This window comes from Branchiostoma floridae, chromosome 17 (assembly GCF_000003815.2).
Source record: "Branchiostoma floridae strain S238N-H82 chromosome 17, Bfl_VNyyK, whole genome shotgun sequence".
Taxonomy (NCBI): domain Eukaryota; kingdom Metazoa; phylum Chordata; class Leptocardii; order Amphioxiformes; family Branchiostomatidae; genus Branchiostoma; species Branchiostoma floridae.
In genome coordinates, this window is record NC_049995.1 from 18,192,766 (window position 1) to 18,212,656 (window position 19,891).

Below are 19,891 nucleotides of genomic sequence, written 5' to 3' on the forward strand. Positions count from 1 at the left end.
AGGGTTGATCTTGCCGAAGATAATGGAAGCGACACCATGTATCTTAAGTCGGTACTGCAGTGATATATGTGATGCCCATGGCAGTGTCATGGCTACACAATAAAACAAACAAACAAAAGCAAACATCCGGGACCAAACAACGGTCCCCAGGCACAAATGGAGACCAGGCTGGCGAATTTCAGCACTTGTAATCTGTTTTACGTCTTTTTACTGTAATCTGGATGTTATCCAAGATACGAATAACATTCAGGGTGAAGTGAAGACCTTGCCTAAGAGTTTCAATAGAGGAAAAACTTTAGGTTGCAATTGGGGTCCGCACTTTTCCACTGCCGTTCGTAGGTAGGGGACGGCAAAGTAAAACGTTATGATTATGTATCGTCCGGGCATCAACGTATCGCCCCCTCCCCAAAGGGTGAAAAGCAAAGCCTTACATTATAGCAGCGACACCTTGCATTTCATAGTGGTACTGCTTTGAGCTGATCGATGCCCATAGTAACGTCGTAGCAACTCAGACATCCGGGGCTCAACCACGGCATCCAGGACAAATATCAAAGTTACGGCTGTCCCTAGGTAAGCATGTTATAATACATTAATCACATCTCCTCACAGGTCCCATAGCCTCACCGGCCGTACGGGCAGCAAAGCTATCAACATAAGTTTTCTTATCTATTCTAATCAAGGCTTCATAAAAATACGAATCCAAATTTCAATCTTTAAAATTCACAAGGGTCAAAATAAAACATGGAGTTCTTCGGCTCAAACTCAGAATGAAAACAAATGATGTTTGAGTCGGTACGTTTTGACTAGTCATTTTGTCCGAGTGCTGGTATTTTTGGAGAGATGCTGTGCATCGCCTCACCCCGCCCGCCAGGGACGACAGATGATTATGAGATGGTCCCGCAAAAAAAGAAACTTTTCGAAACCCCCAGAAGGTTCGAGTTGGTGCGAGGTCAACGGGAGGAAGTTATATCAGAGACGCCCCCCCCCCCTCCTCCTCGCGATTAGCATCATATGGATCAGTTTTAGAGCTCAAATCAGTCCTCCATTCACCATCGCTGTCATGCAAAGTTCAGAAAAAAGAGGAATAATTGCCCAGAAAAGTCAGTCCACAGGAAGTACATTCCCCCTCAGGAAACCACTGGCAACTATTTTCCCTAAAACCCGCATAGTTAGTCTGGGAGAGACTAAGAAATATCCTGGCTACTAAAAATGAATTGTTACAAATATTCCTTGTAACATTTAATGTCTCCTGTTTCAACTCTAGTTGTATCATAATGCAGGTGTGACTATACCTGTCAAAAGACCGACATATGATGGACGACCCTTTATATTATTGGTGTGCAGACGTCTTTGAACGTTCGCGGGAACAAAGGTTTAAAAAAAATACCGCTTGTAACGGCAGTGATATTTTGCCTTTTAGTCTGATAACCCGTTTCGTGCGACATCAAGGGTAGGCGATATTTACAAAAAGCCGAAAGTGGCAACAAGAAAAGAAGGATGTGAGATGAAATCTCGTCTTTGCTTATTTTCTAAAACGATCGCATCGGTGAATGAAACAGCATTTTATTAAAAGATAATAGAGGGGGTCAAAAGCAATAATACATAGGTCAGCAGATAATGGCTTTCGAGACCGATAGAAAGGGTTTGCCGCCGTGATACGTGCACGCGATGCGCACATCATTGTTTACTGACAACAGTACGGAGTGACATGAAGAGAAAAACAACTCGGTACAAGTCGAGTTCCCCACGTCTGATGGAATGATGTCACCTGATAGTGACGGCTGATAAGTGACGTTGGTGCTGACGTGGACCAATGGGAAGAGTCCAGAATCCCGCCACATCACGGCTCTTACCGGACCCGCCCGCACACTTCACCTGGGGCTCTCGTCTAGGACAGGCCGCACTTCGGAGAGAAGACAGATCGAGAGCGGGCCGTGGTTCGAAGAGAAGACCGTGGTTTCCCTGCTACTGCCGACGTGCATCTGACGGTAAGTAATGTGGTCAATTATTATTTATTTATACAGTCAAACCTGCATTTGGGGCCACCTCTACAGAGGGGCCACCTGTCAATAGTGGGCACTTTTTGTCGGTCCCTTGGGTATTTTATCTACAAGTTGCCACCTCTATACAGAGGCCACCTGTCTATAGTGGCCAGATTTGTCCGGTCCCTTGAGTGGCCGCTATATACAGGTTTGACTGTAATCATTTTAAGTTTCGGAGCCTGACGAGGAGCACTTTAGAGTTCGAAGCTAAGTTCAGTCCATTTTGTGGTGTTCTGCCTGCCGACGTTTCCCAGTGCCGTATACAGTTAGAAATGTTTCTACATACAGACAATGATAATACTTGCGGAATAGATATTAGATATTAAATATATCCTAATTTTACAAACACCATGCTACATTAATTTGTTCTCGTTGCTGCTGCCCTCGTGAATTACATTGGTTTGAAGTCCGTGGCAACATCATGTTTTCCGAAAAAAATTCACCTTCTCTTTGTACATTGTATCAGGGATTTTTTCTATAGCTGACAGGCATCAGTGATATATATTGTACTCGTCAGGTCAGGTAGAAAACATGCACACGGGGGCCGTCCGATACTTTTTGTCGTCGCACCGCTGTTTCAACAGACTCCGACACAACAGACATCAGTGATAGATATTGCACTCGTCCGGTCAGGTAGAACACATGCATACGGGGACCGTCCGATAATTTTTTTTTGTCGCACCGCTTTTTCAACAGACTCCGACACGACAAACATGCTTGGGAGACTGCTGCTGACGGCCGCCGTGGTGCTCGCCGTTATTCAAGGGTCCGGCGCACAGGGTCCGGCGCAAGCAACCCAAAATGAAGGTACGTCTCGACCCTAATTCGACAGAGCAGAACCAAGTTTCCAAATGTCCAAACCGGGGCCTGACTTGGTTGTTTGTGGAAACGAAAATTAGCCATGTAAGCGCAAAATATGCACAAATAATGCCGACTATTCTCTTTGCGTTATGTGTAGTTTGGTGTCTTTTATATCATACTTTTCATTCCCGAATGCTGACAGGCCGGGCTCCGCTTTGCAATGGACCCTACCAGACGAACGCCATATCGAACAAATAGAATCCCCTGGTATATTTCAAACACTCGGTCCAAAACAGCCATAGGCACGGTGGGACAAGAATGGCCAAAGGAAAAATGCTATGCCTTTTTTTTGTTGAAGATTACACCGGCTGAATATAGTTGTTTTGGGAAGGGTAGGCGCTACATGGCATTACTTTGTTCCTGGGCAGGATGTAAATGTAAAGCAGTGTACGTAGAAGAGACGGGACTCTGCACTGGCGGACTTTGTAGAACACTACAAAAATAAGATCTCTTATCTTATCTAACAAAGAAAACTGACCTTTCAGCAAGAATATTATTCTGTATACAAGAATCCCTGTTTTGAGGAAATTCACGAAACCCATATTTGTCTTGTGCTAAGAATTTTTCTTATCGCTGATGAACCAAAACTTCTAGAATAGTTTTCTTGTGGTCAGAATCTATTTCTAACACATGCATGCTGAAGAGGGAATTTCTCACATCAAGAATGTTTAATTCTTGATCATTGAGGTTCTTGGTGCAGGAATACTTTTCTGTCTCTAAGACTGAATTTCTTACACCAGAAACGACTTCCTTGCATGAAGATTGAAGTTATTGAGGAATTCCTTTCTGTCTCCAAGAGTGAATTTCGTATGTGTAGTACAACAAATATGGCTTTCCTGCATGAAGATTAAGTTTTTTTGTGCTCGCAATACTATTCTGTCTTCAAGACTAAATTTCTGCAAATACAATCTAGAAACATTTTCTTATACTAAGATTAACATAAATAAATACATACGTACATGCATATTAATACTCGAGTCATTATCGAGTTGAAGTATTGACAAAGTTCTGCTTCCAGTGTGCTCTATCTTTCATCAGTTCAATGAGGTCCTTATCGTATAGTCCAGTCTATGTTTCAATAAAGTTCTTTAGCGTGAGGTTTGGACGGCCTCTTCTCCTGTTTGCTTCTGGGGGCGAAAAGAGCAGTTTACCGGCTGGTTCGCCATGTCGAATAGCATATCCAACAAGGTTTAACCGGCGTTGCCTGACTTCAGTTGGAATAGATGGAAGAATCCCATACAGTTCTTTGTCTGTTGTGTGTTCCAACCAAGGTTTGTTATATACAACACGTAGCTTCCTGGTGAAGGAACCATCCAGTTGCCTAGTCTGAGAAGTATCCATTGTCCAAGACTCACAGCTATAAAGTAGAATTGAGATAATTCAAGATTGGAAGACTCTAGTTTTTGTTTCTTTTCTGATGTGAGATTTCCAAATTGTTTGGAGAGCATGTATGGCACTCCATGCTTAACCAATTTTAACCTCTATGTCATGTTTAACATCAGTGTAACCCCCCAGATATTTAAAGTCAGAAACCTTCTCGATTGCGGACCCATCAAAGGCATAGAGCTGCTCTATAGATGTGGGATTTAAATGAGTGAATTTAGTTATTGATGCATTGAGGTACAGTCCAATAGTTTGACATGCCGCTTCGACTCTGTAAAGAGGGTCTTGTGCAAATTTAATCGAGTCTTCGAGAAGAGCAATGTCATCTGCGAAATCGAGGTCAGGAAGGGTCTCCGCCGGGTGGCGACGACTACGGCGGCGGTGCAGGGTGAGACCGTCTGTGTCTGTGATGGATGTCCGAATTGCATAGTCTAAACATAATAAAGAGATATGGAGCAAGAGGGTCCCCCTGTAGTGATACTGAATGGATCAGCCCCTCCATCAGGGGTGACTACTACAGCAGGAGTGTCTACATACATGGCTTTAACTGCGCTGACAACATCTGGTGGAATACCATAAGCATCTAAAATTAAGAACAATTTGTTGCGATCAATAGAATCGAAAGCCTTACGGAAATCGATAAACACAAGTACAGCTTCCTTGTCAAAGTTCCTCAGTTCTTCTATAATACGCCGAAGTGCAAGGAGATGAGCTGAGGTCGAACGTCCTTGACGAAAGTCATTCTGATTTGACCGCAATACTTTGTCTACGACAGATCGGATCCTGTTGAGTAAACAACAAAAGGTTCTTAAGTGATTTTCCCAAAATTTGAGATGGTTTTCCCCTTCAATATGTACAGCATTCTGTGATTTCTTGCGAGCTGGAGACTGGACAAGATTCCAGGCATTTCTCATGTCAGAGGAGTTGGCTGGGTGTTCAAACAGACTTAGGGTCTCATTGATGCGCCTTTCTTCGCACTGATCATAAGTCCTTCTCAAATTAACCTGAGCATGCTGGATGTTACGGGTTGAGGCCCTGAGGGTCGCTCTTCGTGCTTTCACCACCCGCTCGATGTCTCTTGTTGCTTGTTGGTTAGTAGTTTTGGGCGGTAAGAAACCTTTTCCCATTTCATTTGCAATACGAACAAAGGAGGTGTAGTTTTGCTCTGTTTGTGGAAGGTTTTCAAACTGAGGATATATCGCCCTTACCGCAACTATATACGCCCCCTCCTCAAAAAACTGTACCCAGTGGATGTAGCCTTCCACAAAGTATGCGAAGCATTTTTCTTTCGCCAGTTCTGAGAGTATTTCAGGGCCCAAAAAGTCAGTCGGTATCCTCAACTTAATAGCGGCGGCGGCCATGTTTTTGCAACTGTTTTTGTTTTTATGAAAACACAACCGGATGATGTTTACTGTAAATCTGCTTCTTTCGGCTGCCAGTTTTATTCCAGCTGAGGCCACGCTGACTTAATCCTGTAGACGACAAACGCGCACGGATAGATTTTTGACTGTTCTGAAAAACATTGTGGCCACTTGTGACCCAACAGGGTCCCTATATGTCTGGCCCAGTCTTAACTCAACTTTTACTCAGGGGTTCACCCACTTTACCAACAGAAACAAATACCCATATTATGCAGATTACACAGACATACATACTCCAGACCAACCGCTTTCAAACTTATTGAACATTTTGCTTTAAATCTTGTATGTATATTTATTTGTTGGATCCGTCACCCCACTGCTGTACTACCGTTTTATTTGATCTCACATTGTTTTGTCCTTTGTTTATTTTGTTTTCAAATGTCCTAGTTGTAATTTTAATATTAGCTTTGCTAGAGTGCATTTACCACTGTGTCCTGTCTTACATGTATACCAATAAAAAAAACAGGGTCCCTGGCCAATTAGAACTTTATGCATGCCAGAGGATCTGCTCCCCAAGTTGAGGGGACACATAGTCAGGGCATTATCCGGGCCACGGTGCTCTTGTCCCAATTCAAATGGCAATAAAACATCGTTGAAATGGCGACGATTGTCTTGTGCGGTCTTATATCAGAGATAAAAGGTGAACACACATGTAAGACAAAACGAGCCTGGAAAAGAATGGACTGGATGTTTAGTATGGTGAAATTTTGATTTATTCTTGTGCTTGTATTTTGGCCCTCATGCATTAGTTTTAGCGTCTCCAGGGAAAGTCTTCCATAAAATCAAGTCAGTGTGGCCTGATAGAAAACTAAAACCACCCGACCTGTAAATACTTCACCTTTTTCTCTGATTAGACATTGCTATGACGGAGTGTCCTGATGGCCAGCCCCTTGTGTACTGCACAGTAGACCCCTGCAGTACCGCTATTTGCCCGGCAGGAACACAGTGTGTGTAAGTGCGGCTCCTTCTCTTGTTGTTTCTGTTCATCCACCCTTAATGCAGTTTTAAAGATTTACATGAATGTATGTAAGTATGTAAACCTAGTAACCTGGAAGTTGAAATGCTCAGATTTTGGTTAACCCTGTTTTTTTTTTGGTTTGACTCGTCATTTTGCCATCCCTGCTGCTACAGGTCCAACTACTGTGGCGGGTGTAATGCCGAATGTGTCCCGATTAAACCTCCTGGTGAGGCCAGCTACTTTATTGCTGTTTTCTTCTGTACATCTTCATCTTATTTGCGTTAAGAGTGACCCCTTTACCTTGATTTGATTATTTTACAAACATTTACATGTTATCAAGTCGTTGTTTTCCTAAAAGTTTGCATTGAGTCATTTCAACGACTGAAGATTTTGTGATAATTTTTTTTGTAATAGAAATTTTCATCAATAGCAATCGTGTTTCACTTGTATATCCCCATGTTTCTATCACTAAGCAAAGCTATGCATTGACATTAGAACATACTGTCGTCGTGTCAGTAGCATGTACAATAATTCTATGTCTTCTTTTAAACAGGTTTTCTTAACAGTCTGTACATTATGTTCTGCATTAATTGTCCGGAATACAATGTACTTATTAGGATACTACCTTGTCTTGATTTCTATTGAACCATTTTAGAATAATTAAGTCATTAATTCCAAGATTGGTTTAAAATCTAGGCAAATGCAGATTCCTTTTTAGTCATTGACTAAAATGGATGGATGCAGTCTAAAACGTCTGACCGAGTAACTATCACCCTGCATTAAGTGAGATTTGCTTCCTGACCACAGTTCGGTGCACCAGCTGGACAAACTGGTTTGACCGAGACAACCCCTCCGTCACCGGCGACTGGGAAACGCTGTCCAACCTACAGCAGGAGAACCCGGGCCAGATCTGCGGCGCGCCCACCGCTATCGAGGCGCGAGTCGTCGGTACGGGGCAGGACGCGCTGACCACGGGGGAAAACTTCGCCTTCTGTGACGCCACCACCGGCTTCGTGTGCAGGAAGGACGACCAGCCGGATAACACGTGTCTGGACTATGAAGTCCGCTTCTGCTGCCCTGAAGTCGGTATGTACTTTCCGTTTCCCGTGCACACACTTGTTTTTAGATTCAGACTTTCCTGTCGGGCTCTAGACGCCCTGGTTCGACCGTGACTCATGTATGACTTGCAATTGTTTACAGTCCAGACTGCTCTGCTGGGTCCTGGAAGCCGGGTTCTATCGTGACTTATATGTGTTTTCAGTTCCAGACTGCCGTGACTCGTGTGTGACTTGTTTACAGTTCCAGACTGCCATGACTCATGTGTGACATGTTTTCAGTTCCAAACTGCCGTGACTCATGTGTGACTTGTTTTCAGTTTTAGACTGTCCTGTCGAGCTCAGGACGCCCTGGTTCGACCGTGATTCATGTGTGACTCATGTGTGACTGATATGTGACATGTTTACAGTTCCAGACTGTCTTGCCGGGTCCTGGACGCCCTGGTTTGACCGTGACTAATGCGTGACTTATGTGTGGCTCATGTGTGGCTCATGTGTGACTCACGTGTGACTCATGTGTGACTTGTTTACAGTTCCAGACTGCCCTGCCGGGTCCTGGACGCCATGGTATGACCGGGACAACCCTTCTGTCACCGGCGACTGGGAGACCCTAGGGTCGCTTCGGAAGGAGAACCCGGGCAGGATCTGCTTCAGCCCCACCGCTGTGCACGCGCGCGTCATCAGCACACAGGTACCGAACTCTCCCATACTTGACATAATGTGTTCTTTAAACTCTGAATCAAAATATAAGTGTCAAGTTCATAGACGGGAAAGGGAAGACAACAGGAAGATCTAGTAGATTAAGGAGGTGGTCAGGGTTTAATAAAAAGTCAACCTCAGTGATGAACCGGTACGAGGGGGGACACAAACGTATCTACAGTTGGGATTGCGTTCTCGCCGCAAAAGCGCCACCTACATGCAGGGGAGAAAACTCCAGTCAAAAGCTTTTAGGAAAGTGCCTGAGAGACATCAAAACGTATTAGCAAGCAAAGTGATTACAGACTGGCTGTGTGAAAGAATTCCCCTATATAACAGTACTATCCTACCCCTCTAACCAGGTGGAGGCGTCGCTTGCAGGAGAAGTCCTCTACAAGTACGACACGACGAGCGGGTTCGCCTGCAGGAAGGTCGACCAGGACGACAACACGTGTCTGGAGTATGAAGTCCGCTTCTGCTGCCCTCGTGAGTAACGGTGTTACAGTACTAATGCCTTAACACAAGCTTCGTCTCAACAGAGGGACACATAAATATCGGGAGATCTGACCCTACATGTTAGTAACCTTCACCACGCCTTACTGAGGAGTTATGAAGGATAGATGTCGGTCAAACTGTGATAGGAAATTTCCCGAGCAGCCTTGTAACCCCTGGTAACCTCGTGACATATTGGGTCAGTCAGTCGAATTTGCTGAATTAAGCTCGATGTTTCTTACTCAGGGAGAAGAGATGCTGTCTGTGTCCCTAAGTCAGAAACATAGTTTTGAAGCGTAGTTCAATGCCTAGAAGTGGCCAATGGCCTTACACTGAGCAAACTCGTTAAAAAAAGTGGGGTGAGGAACTTGAACTCTTTGGAAAAGTATTATCCCTAGTTGCTTGTTGTTGTTGTTGTTGTCTTCAGTATTCTGATGTAATCTAGTTGAAGACTCATCTATTGTTTTTTTTTCTGTGGTGTTGTGAACTAGGGCTAGAACTCAGAGGTGCTGGGCTTAGATCTCTTAACATTCCAACGACGCTGTGTCATTTATTAAAACACGTCGACTTCCACCAAGGTGAGAAATTGGGTACCTGACTTCAGCTGAGCAGGTCGGTGGAAGGCATGCCCTAGACACTGCTGATAACTACAAACTGCTTTAACAAGGCTTTGTTACTATCTTTATAACCTCCTTATTCCCCTACCCCAGCGTGCCCCAACTGGACGCCCTGGTTCGACCGTGACAACCCGTCTGCTACCGGGGACTGGGAGGTTCTGTCCCACCTCCGCCCGGAGAACCCCGGCCAGATCTGCCGATCGCCCACCGACATACAGGTCTGTTTGTTTGTTTGTTAGGTAGGCTATTTTCTTGTTTGTTTATTTGTTTGTTTGTGTAGTCGTAATAGCTAGGGTGTTCGTACACAACCAGATATTCTACACTGTAACCTCTACACCACCACAGGTTCGCGTCATCGCCATCGGACAGTTTGTTTGTTACCTGGTTTGTTTGTTTGTTTGTTTGCGTCATCGTAATGTGTAGGGTTTTCGAACGAAACCAGACACTGTAACCTCTACACCACCACAGGTTCGCGTCATCGCCACTGTCTGTGTGTTTGTTACCTGGTTTGCTTGTTTGTTTGTTTGCGTCATCGTAATGTGTAGGGTTTTCGAACAAAACCAGACACTGTAACCTCTACACCACCACAGGTTCGCGTCATCGCCATCGGACAGTTTGTTTGTTACCTGGTTTGTTTGTTTGTTTGTTTGCGTCATCGTAATGTGTAGGGTTTTCGAACAAAACCAGACACTGTAACCTCTACACCACCACAGGTCCGCGTCATCGCGATCGGACAGTTTGTTTATTTGTCTCATAGTAATGGGTAGTGTTTTCCTGCACAACCAGACGCTCTAGCCTCTACACCACCCTAGGTTCTCGTCATCGTCACTGGTTGTTTGTTTGTTTGTTTGTTTGTTACCTTGTTTGTTTGTTTGTTTGCGTCATCGTAATGTGTAGGGTTTTCGAACAAAACCAGACACTGTAACCTCTACACCACCACAGGTTCGCGTCAAGGGAACCGGACAGGACGCGTTTCTGACGGGAGAAGTCTTCGAGTTCTATGACGTCACCACCGGGTTTGTGTGCAAGAAGGAGGACCAGCCGGACGACACGTGTCTGGACTATGAAGTCCGCTTCTGCTGCCCCCGTGAGTAGACTTCCGTTCATAACTAAATACATCTAATGGCGAGCATGTCAAAAAGAAATGTCTTGATGAGCGCAACAGAGAAGTTACTGACAATGAATAGAAAGAACATATACAGTGTCACTTATGAATTTCTTGTCAAATATCTTCTTGTTTTTCATAATGCAGAAAGTAGCGGTGTGAATATAAGTTGTGCACGTCTAGACTTGCATCTCCACTTAGTATCGGCCATTTTTTGTAATTTTCTATGTTTTCCTTGAATAAAAAGAAACAATAACAACAAAAAACTATGCATTTTCCTTCACCTCAGGTACATGTGCCCGCTGGACGCAATGGTTCGACCGTGACAACGTCAGTGGGACCGGAGACTGGGAAGTCTTATACGCCTTGGCCAACGGCAATCCAGGTTGGTTTAGTCATGCTTGCAGTTTGACGTACTTTTCTTTTTCCTTCTATGTTCATATTAGATCCTTATAGAATCCGCATAATGAAATTCTCATTTATATCAGTCTTATACGTGAATTGCTGGTACTAAGGACACATCTGTAACCTACAACTCAAGTTGCAAGATTCTTTTCTCCAGGTCAGGATCAGTCTTGCTTCTGCTACCGCCTCCTATTCGTTACATAACATTTCCGCAGGATAGGTTAAAACCTTAGTTTAAGATTTATTTGCAGTTTTCTTTTCGGTAGCCTAAAGGTACTCAGTATCCTTTATAATCTACCTATTGTTTTAAATCAGTACTACTGTGACTCCATGTTCGATATATCATGTGATCATGTGAATTGGTGAGCGATGTGTCATAGGAAAGCCTATGTCGGCCCCCGTCTCTGACAATTCGAATTTGTGTTGTGATAGTCGGCCTCCGCCCGGAGTACCCCGGAAAGATCTGCCCACGGCCTACAGACGTGGAGGCCCGGGTCATCGCTACCCAACAGGAGGCGTCCGAAACCGGAGAAACATTCGTCTACTACGACACGGCAAACGGCTTCGCCTGCAGGAACAATCAGCAAAGGGACCAGCGCTGCTTGGACTACGAAGTCCGCTTCTGCTGTCCAGGTAAGCTTCTGCTGTCCAGGTAGGCTTCTGCTGTCCAGGTAAGCTTCTGCTGCCCAGGTAGGCTTCTGCTGTCCAGGTAGGCTTCTGCTGTCCAGGTAAGCTTCTGCTGTCCAGGTAGGTTTCTGCTGTCCAGGTAAGCTTCTGCTGTCCAGGTAAGCTTCTGCTGCCCAGGTAGGCTCCTGCTGTCTAGGTAGGTTTCTGCTGTCGAGGTAAGCTCCTGCTGTCCAGGTAAGCTTCTGCTGTACAGGTAGGCTTCTGCTGTCCAGGTAGGCTTCTGCTGTCCAGGTAGGTTTCTGCTGTCCAGGTAAGCTTCTGCTGCTCAGGTAGGCTTCTGCTGTCCAGGTAAGCTTCTGCTGTCCAGGTAAGCTTCTGCTGTCCAGGTAAGCTTCTGCTGTCCAGGTAGGCTTCTGCTGTCCAGGTAGGCTTCTGCTGTCCAGGTTTATTCCTGCTATCCAGGTAGATGTCATATAAGTTGCAAGGCTGCTGCTTGCTGTTCGACTGTCTAACAGCTCTCTCGCAAAGACAAGAACCTCAGAAGTAACCGGCCGAACAGCAACTTTTATATTTCCACAGAACCCGACTGTCCATCCGGAGACCCTTTTTTTGCCTAACTACTACTGTTATGTCTCCACAGACCCCTACTGTCCATCCGGAGACCCTTTCCTGCCTAACTACTACTGTTATGTCCCCACAGACCTCTACTGTCCGCCTGGAGACCCTTACCTTTTTAACTACTACTGATATGTCTCCACAGACCGCTACTGACCGTTCGGAGACCCTTACCTGCCTAACTACCACTGTTATGTCTCCACAGAAAGCTAAACCTTCTGTCCATCCGGAGACCCTTACCTGCTTAACTGCTATTCTTATATCTCCACAGTCAAAGAACCCTACTGTCCATCAGGAGACCCTTACCTGCCTAACTACTATTGTTATGTCTCCACAGACCTCTACTGTCCATCTGGAGACTGTTTCCTGCCTAACTACCACTATTATGTATCCTCATAACATAATGTCTGTCGGAAGACCCTTACCTGCCTAACTACTACTGTTATGTCTTCACAGACCCATACTGTCCATCCGGAGACCCTTTTCTGCCTAACTACTTCTGCGGACGGGGCGGCGAGCGCTGCCCTCCAGGCTACTACTGCGAGATCGAACCGGCTGACCGCTGGGCCGTGTGCTGTCCTTCAGAAGGTAACATCGCTACTTGCACATCACTTAAACATTATAACCTGTCCTGAACTCTGCTTGGTAAAGATGGGTTGATAGTGGGACTTTATGAGCTGAGTGAGTACGAAGGCAAAGTCAGAATTCTAGGACGAGTTTTCGTCTATATAGATAACTAGATTTAGATAGATAGCTAGAGAGAGAAAGAGATAAAGAGATAAATAGATATAGATGGATAGATATAGCTATAGATATATAGATAGATGCATAAATATGGATAGAACAACAGACCGATAGATACATATAGATAGATGAAAATAGCTAGCTAGACGGATAGATAGATATAGTCAGTCAGTCTATTCAAACAACAACGTAAACTACGCGAAAGGTATTTTTCTCTGTTGTAGAAATCTGCTGCTACTCACAATTCAATCTGGTCAATTTTTTTACGTATAAAGCGAGTCTGAAACTTCATACCGGAATATAAGAGGAAATGGGATTTGGTGAAGGGTGTAAACTCATGTAGGGCAGGGCTGAGTTCTAAAAGAGAATCCATTGTGATCCGTGATGGCATCCCTGATATTCCCTTAAGAATAGAACAGATATTTTGAGTATACTTTGTCATGAAATGATACATGACATGGTAATCTAATTTCAACACACAGATGTCCGATTAACACACGCATATCTTATTCATTTTCTACAGTCGTGCCGACCATGCCTCCTCCACCTCCTACCAGAGAGCCGAAAACGCCGGTCTGCTCCCTGGACCTGATCCTTGTGGTGGACCTGTCCTCCAGCATCTCCATGTCTGCCTTCTTCAGCATCAAACGGTTCATCATAGACCTCATCTACTGCTTCATTGAGTTCTGTGTAGATGTCGAGGTGAGTCATAGAGCTGTGTGTGGATGTCGGGGTGAGTCATAGACCTGGTCCTCTGCTCCATAGAGCTGTGTGTGGATGTCGGGGTGAGTTATAGAGCTGTGTGTGGATGTCGGGGTGAGTTATAGAGCTGTGTGTGGATGTTGGGGTGAGTTATAGAGCTGTGTGTGGATGTCGGGGTGAGTCATAGAGCTATGTCGGGGTGAGTCATAGAGCTGTGTGTGGATGTCGGGGTGAGTTATAGAGCTGTGTGTGGATGTCGGGGTGAGTTATAGAGCTGTGTGTGGATGTCGGGGTGAGTTATAGAGCTGTGTGTGGATGTCGGGGTGAGTTATAGAGCTGTGTGTGGATGTCTGGGTGAGTTACAGAGTTGTGTGTGGATGTCGGGGTAAGTTATAGAGCTGTGTGTGGATGTGGGGGTGAGTTATAGAGCTGTGTGTGGATGTCGGGGTGAGTCATAGAGCTATGTCGGGGTGAGTCATAGAGTTTATGTGTGGATGTCGGGGTGAGTCATAGACCTCATCTAATGCTTCATTGAGTTCTGTGCAGATGTCGAGTTGAGTCATACACCACGTTCAGTGCTTCATACAGCAGTGTATACATGTCATGTCGAGGTAAGTCATAGCCTCATTCAGTGCTTCATAGAGCTGTGTGCAGATGTCGCGGTGAGTGTGGGATGGCAGTATTTCTTCAGAAGGTCATCATTGTTGCTCCATCTATTTATACAGCTGCGGACTGCCTAATTGGCCTCTTAGGTCACTGTCCGAGCAGTTGGGTAGAGTTCACAGATTTGCTCCATTTGAATAAGTTTTTAAGACCTTTCCACATACAAGACGTCCGCTAGTAGATTTCTTCATAGAAAGAGAGAGAGAGAAAGAGGCACAGAGAGAGATACTGACTGACAGAGAGAGTGAGTCAGAGAGACAGAGGGAGGGAGAAAGACTGATTGGCATAGAGAGAGAGAGAGAGAGAGAGAGAGAGAGAGTACGAGAGAGATATAGAGGACAGAGGGGAGAGGGACAAAAAGGAGGAAGGACATAGGGAGGGGAGAGAAAGAGGAGGATCGGCAGACAGGGGACAAGAGTAAGAGAGAGACAGAAAGAGGGGCAGAGAGAAGGAGGGGCATCGAGAGTGAAGGTAGGGACAGGGAGGAGGGAACCACACATAGAATCAGACGCGCACCGACGGCTAGGTGAGGCTGAAGCCGTTTTCTCTTCAAAAAAATCCAATAATGCTATTCTTGCCTAACTGCTCCGTAGATCGGAATCATCACATACGACTGCGTCCCGACCTGGTACCTGCCCATCTGCACCTACCCTATGGAGGACCCGACCCTGATGGACACCGTGAACTGTCTCATGTACACGGCAGGGGGCGAGACCCACACCGGCGGGGCCCTCCGCTACATGGCCGATACGGTAGGGATTACACTTCCGGGCCGCCATTGCGTTTAGTCTGTGTGTCTGTTTGTTTGTTTATTTGTTTACATGTGTGTTCGTCATCTGCTGTACACGGGATATGGTGGGAGCAGGACAGGACTGGCCATCCGATACATGACTGATACGGTAGGAATTACACTTACTGTATGTTTGTTTGTTCACATGTGTGTCCGCTATTTAATGGTTTTGAGGTATTGACTTAGTCTTGTTGTGTTAAAAACTCATACATTCTTCATATGCAATCCACCTTCATCGTAGAGTGACAGAAAACAATCACTAGGCACGAGTACCGGGAGTACAAAAAGACTTTTCAAGAGGAAGGCATTGCATCATCAAGGAATACTTATTACATATTGGTAAATGTTGTGATGTTACCAACACCTTGCCTGTAAGAATACCACAGGGATGTGAGGAAAAGTCTAAGAATGTCAGAATCATGTTTGGCCGTTTGTTGTGTTTCCCCAGGCTGATTTCCGTGACGGGTTCCCCCGGGCTGCTGTGGTCATCACAGATGGACAGGTGAGGAACATGGGCCTTTTTCTGAAAAACTTTCATTTGTTCCAATTACTGTCTAAACATGGCTGCGCTAGATAAATTTCCTATGTTTAAACAAATTCAAAGTTTCACATAGGAGTTTTCTTTTTCACAACCAATTAATCTCACCTTGCTAACGTTTCGATGTCTGTCAGACACCTTCCTCAGAGCTTCTAACTGGAGTTCTGCTTCTCGTCGCTATATGTAGCCAATGTAGGTGGCGCTTTTGCGGCGGAAACACAATCCCAAACCACAGCACGAAAACGAATATTTAAGCATACTTTCCGAGATACTTAAATGTAGCCTAAAGGTGGGAAAATATTTCCGCAGAGTTTACGGTATCGTAAAGACCACGGAAACCATGGTTTTACATTTCCGTAACCTTTCCGTATTCGTTAAGGCAGATTAAATACATGTAATATCTTTACATAACCTTTAAGCATCCTTATATGCGCCGTATATGAAACGGGTATTGCTTATGTACAGAAAACATCTACAGGCTTTGAACCGACCATACGTTCACATACAATCAGTTAACCTTCGCCTTTTTTTTATTTTCGTGGTTCTCTAAGGTGGAAATTACCAATAGGAGATGATATATTTTCATTGCCCTTCCGTTACAATTGATCTCATTTTACATACTCTTATCAGTATAGGTCTATGGAGACCTCCCCCTTTTATGTATAGGTATGGTAGCGTTTATTTCTAAGAAGAGGCATTGCTTTTACCAAATTAAGAGTATTTTCCGCTCAATATACCACATGCGCCGTTCAATAAAGCAGCGGCTTCAAATGAATAGCTCCTGCTGTGTTTGCGTGTTTAGTTTAACCAAGAAAAGTAGATATCCTGTGTGAAAGCTACATATAACAGATACAATCTTTCCGATATCTTTCCGTTACATTTGAGCTGACTTTACATAAAAGGGGGGAGGTTTAAGCAAACCTCCCCCCTTTTATGTATAGGTGGAAAAAAGATGTCGGAAAGGTAGCGTTAATTATTATTTGAAGAAGAGGCATTGCTTTTACCAAATTAAGAGTATTTTCCGCTCAATATACCACATGCGCCGTTCACTAAAGCAGCGGCTTCAAATGAATAGTGTTTGCGTGTTAAGTTTAACCAAGAAAAGCAAATCTCCTTTGTGAAAGCTACATATAACAGATACAATCTTTCCGATGTCTTTCCGTTACATTTGAGCTGACTTTACATAAAAGGGGGGAGGTTTAAGCAAACCTCCCCCTTTTATGTATAGGTGGAAAAAAGATGTCGGAAAGGTAGCGTTAATCATTATTTGAAGAAGAGGCATTATTTTCCGCTCAATATACCACATGCGCCCTCACTAACGCAGCAGCTTCGCCTGAATAGCCCCTGCTGTGTTAACGTGTTGAGTTTAACCAAGATAAGCAACATTTGCTCCTGGTTAAAACTTACATATAGCAGATACAATTTTTGGAATGTATAGGTGCAAACGGAAAGGTAGCGTTAATTATTATTCTTAAAAGAGGCATTGCTTTTACCAAATTACGAGTATTTTCCACTCAATATACCACATGCGCCTCTCACTAAAGTAGCGACCTCGCCTGAATAACTCATTCTGTGTTAGCGTGTTTGACGAAACCAGGAAAATCAAAATATCCTCATGGAACATATGGTATCTTTCCAATGTCTTTACGTTACCATTGAGCTCACTTTACACAAAAAGATGCTATGTACAGGTGCAAGAAAGATGTCGGAAAGGTAGCGTTTACTTTTTCCAGTAGTATCGTATGTTACCGATATCGTTCCGTTACCTTTGCCTTTGAGCTTACTTTTCAGAAAACTCTCTGAACTTTCTTTACAGAGGTGGAGATTGATAGTTACAGAAAAAGATGTTGGAGAGGTAGCGTTGAAAGCAAGGAAATTAAATATTTAACCTCCTTGTTGAAAGGAAACAACAGTCGCCGGGAGGACTGGGTACATGCCCCCGAAGATTGGTGGTCATAATTACGGCATGTTCCCGTTCAGGGTAAGAGGACTAGTACTGGGCGGCCTGTGCAGTATGTCGCTCGCGGGTGGCTGTGCCTTGCAGCTTGGCATCCCGACGACATAGCGTCCTCACTACGCGGTAACGTATCATGGGAATATAGCGGGTTTGCTGTTTATATAATTGTACAAAAAAACTTTCTTATCATCTGGAAGAACATTTATTATCTACAAGCAATAATCACGTTCTCCCAGAAAGGCTGGTATTTTCTAGTGTGGTAACAGTTGTGTTTAGCTTAACATTGGCTAAACAGCGTACAAAGGGGATGGTGTTTTTCAAATTCAAATTTATTCGCCGTCAACTATGAATAACGAACAACGCGGCATTGAATTTCTAATTAGCAGCTCCCAGAGGAGGCCAGTCATGTGATAGGGCGTTATCCAATGACAGACAAAGGTGGGTTTTTTAAACCTAACGAATATACCATAATTTATAGAAGAAACCAGTTTGCAGGGCGTCTGTTTCGGGACAAGTCAAGAAGGAGCCTTGGATCCGTTTCAACACACGGATTATCGGCGTGGCTTTGCCGCAAATGGATTCGAACGGAACTACAGGACGGAACGGACATAACCATAGGACACTCAAGGCTTGCCAGAAACGGAGTATGTTGGAGAGTCTTCAAAGGGGCACAACTCTGGGTGAATTCAAGACTGTGTCATCTTGACCAGCATAAGCTGGCGGAGATATGGAGAGCACGGCCTGTTCATCACAAAACAGTACCCGTCTTCGGGAATCTCAGCGGATTTTTCCTAATGTGATGGCCAGATGGGACTATGCTGCTTGAAATGATGTCTTTCCAGGCGTATCGCCCGACACTGGACTCCAAATTGTGGACTTAAATGTAGCGGAGATTCGTGCATGGATATTGTACACCGATTGTTCCCTCGGTCGACCAATCCAAGTCCACAATTGGACTCGCAAGATAGTTTAGACGGCAAAGCCATAGATACCGGTGTAGGTATGATTCACACCAAATAAGACACGCATACCCGATGCAAAAGTTCCAATTTAAGCCACACAAAACACATAAAGCCTACCTAAAGATGCGGAAAGGTTTAAACTTACGCCGCCTTTACTAAAAATAAATGACAACTATAGTCCAAGGAAAGATCACGGAAAGCGTTCGGATAAGTACGTTTCTGCACTTCTTCGCGTGCCTTTCAGGGTGTGTAAACGACACATAAACGTGGGGAAATCGTGACGGAAATCGACTGTAAATGTGGTCAAAAGATCACGGAAAGGTCTTAAGAAACGAGTGCTTTCCGCCCGTATAGGTTACGAAAAACTGTCATTAACGACGCCTTAAAGCGTCTAATAGTTGCGGAAAGGCACGTGAAGGAGTGCCGAAACGTACATATAAGTGCATTAAAGGGAATCTTTACGTTCACGGATAGATGTCGTTAAGTTGCGGAAAGGGTGCAGAAAGGTCTTAATAAACGCATACTTTCCTCCCGTATAGGTTACGAAAAACTGTCATTAACGACGCCTTTAAGCGTCTAATAGTTGCGGAAAGGCACGTGAGGAGTGCATATAAGTACATATAAGTGCCAACGTAAAGGTAACATTAAAGGGGATCTTTACGTTCGCGGATAGATGTCGTTAAGTTGCGGAAAGGGTGCAGAAACGTCGCGTTTACGTTGAGTTTAAGCTTGCTTAAATACCAGATTTCGTGCTGTGAACGTTTTTGAGTTTGTAACCCCCCTCCCCCCTCGTCACGGTCACATAATTAATAATAGTAGTAGTCCACTGTGTTCTGCTGCTGCAGTGGTCTGGACACTCTGCTATCAGCACTCAGTCTTTCTTCAACTCTCTCCACTGCGTCTAGTTCATGTAGAGCTTCCTAATCCATACCCGCACCTGTATCACTGAGGTTACAATAACCTACATACTTGTTTTTAAGTCTGTTTTCAAGTTTTTGGTCAAGTCAAGACTACAAATTTTAAAGCCAACTGAAGAACTTAAAGAAAATGTACTTGTCCTACCAGTCTGGCGATGAGTACACTGCAGAGGCTAACGCTGCCCGGGCCGCGGGGATCGGCCTGTGGGGAGTGGCTGCCGGGCACCCGCTGCTGCTCAACCCCGCGGCGCTGGTGGACATCGCCGGCGGATCCGACCGGGTCTTCGGAACCCGGTTCCCGGCTGCCTGCGAACTCGCCCAACGCATCTTAGCTGAGCATT

The 19,891-nt window shown here is 44.7% G+C and overlaps 1 protein-coding gene across 1 annotated transcript; it reads left to right on the top strand.

The window, feature by feature from the left end:
* The first annotated feature begins 1,963 nt into the window (after positions 1–1,963).
* On the top strand, positions 1,964–12,424 carry LOC118405178 (mucin-5AC-like). The gene is made up of 12 exons (XM_035804604.1): positions 1,964–1,988; positions 2,739–2,849; positions 6,562–6,658; positions 6,839–6,891; positions 7,473–7,751; positions 8,254–8,411; positions 8,779–8,902; positions 9,619–9,743; positions 10,468–10,612; positions 10,920–11,015; positions 11,468–11,668; positions 12,303–12,424. The coding sequence occupies exons 2-12, from the start codon at positions 2,756–2,758 to the stop codon at positions 12,407–12,409; spliced, it is 1,479 nt and encodes a 492-aa protein (XP_035660497.1). The 5' UTR covers positions 1,964–1,988; positions 2,739–2,755; the 3' UTR covers positions 12,410–12,424.
* Positions 12,425–19,891: the final 7,467 nt, after the last annotated feature.

Excerpts from the sequence above, each read along its gene's own strand:
- LOC118405178 (XM_035804604.1), top strand. The coding sequence starts at position 2,756 with ATGCTTGGGAGACTGCTGCTGACGGCCGCCGTGGTGCTCGCCGTTATT. Across the intron at positions 2,850-6,561 it reads GCAAGCAACCCAAAATGAAG|ACATTGCTATGACGGAGTGT; the intron begins GTACGTCTCGAC and ends TTCTCTGATTAG. Across the intron at positions 11,669-12,302 it reads AGTCCGCTTCTGCTGTCCAG|ACCCCTACTGTCCATCCGGA; the intron begins GTAAGCTTCTGC and ends ATGTCTCCACAG.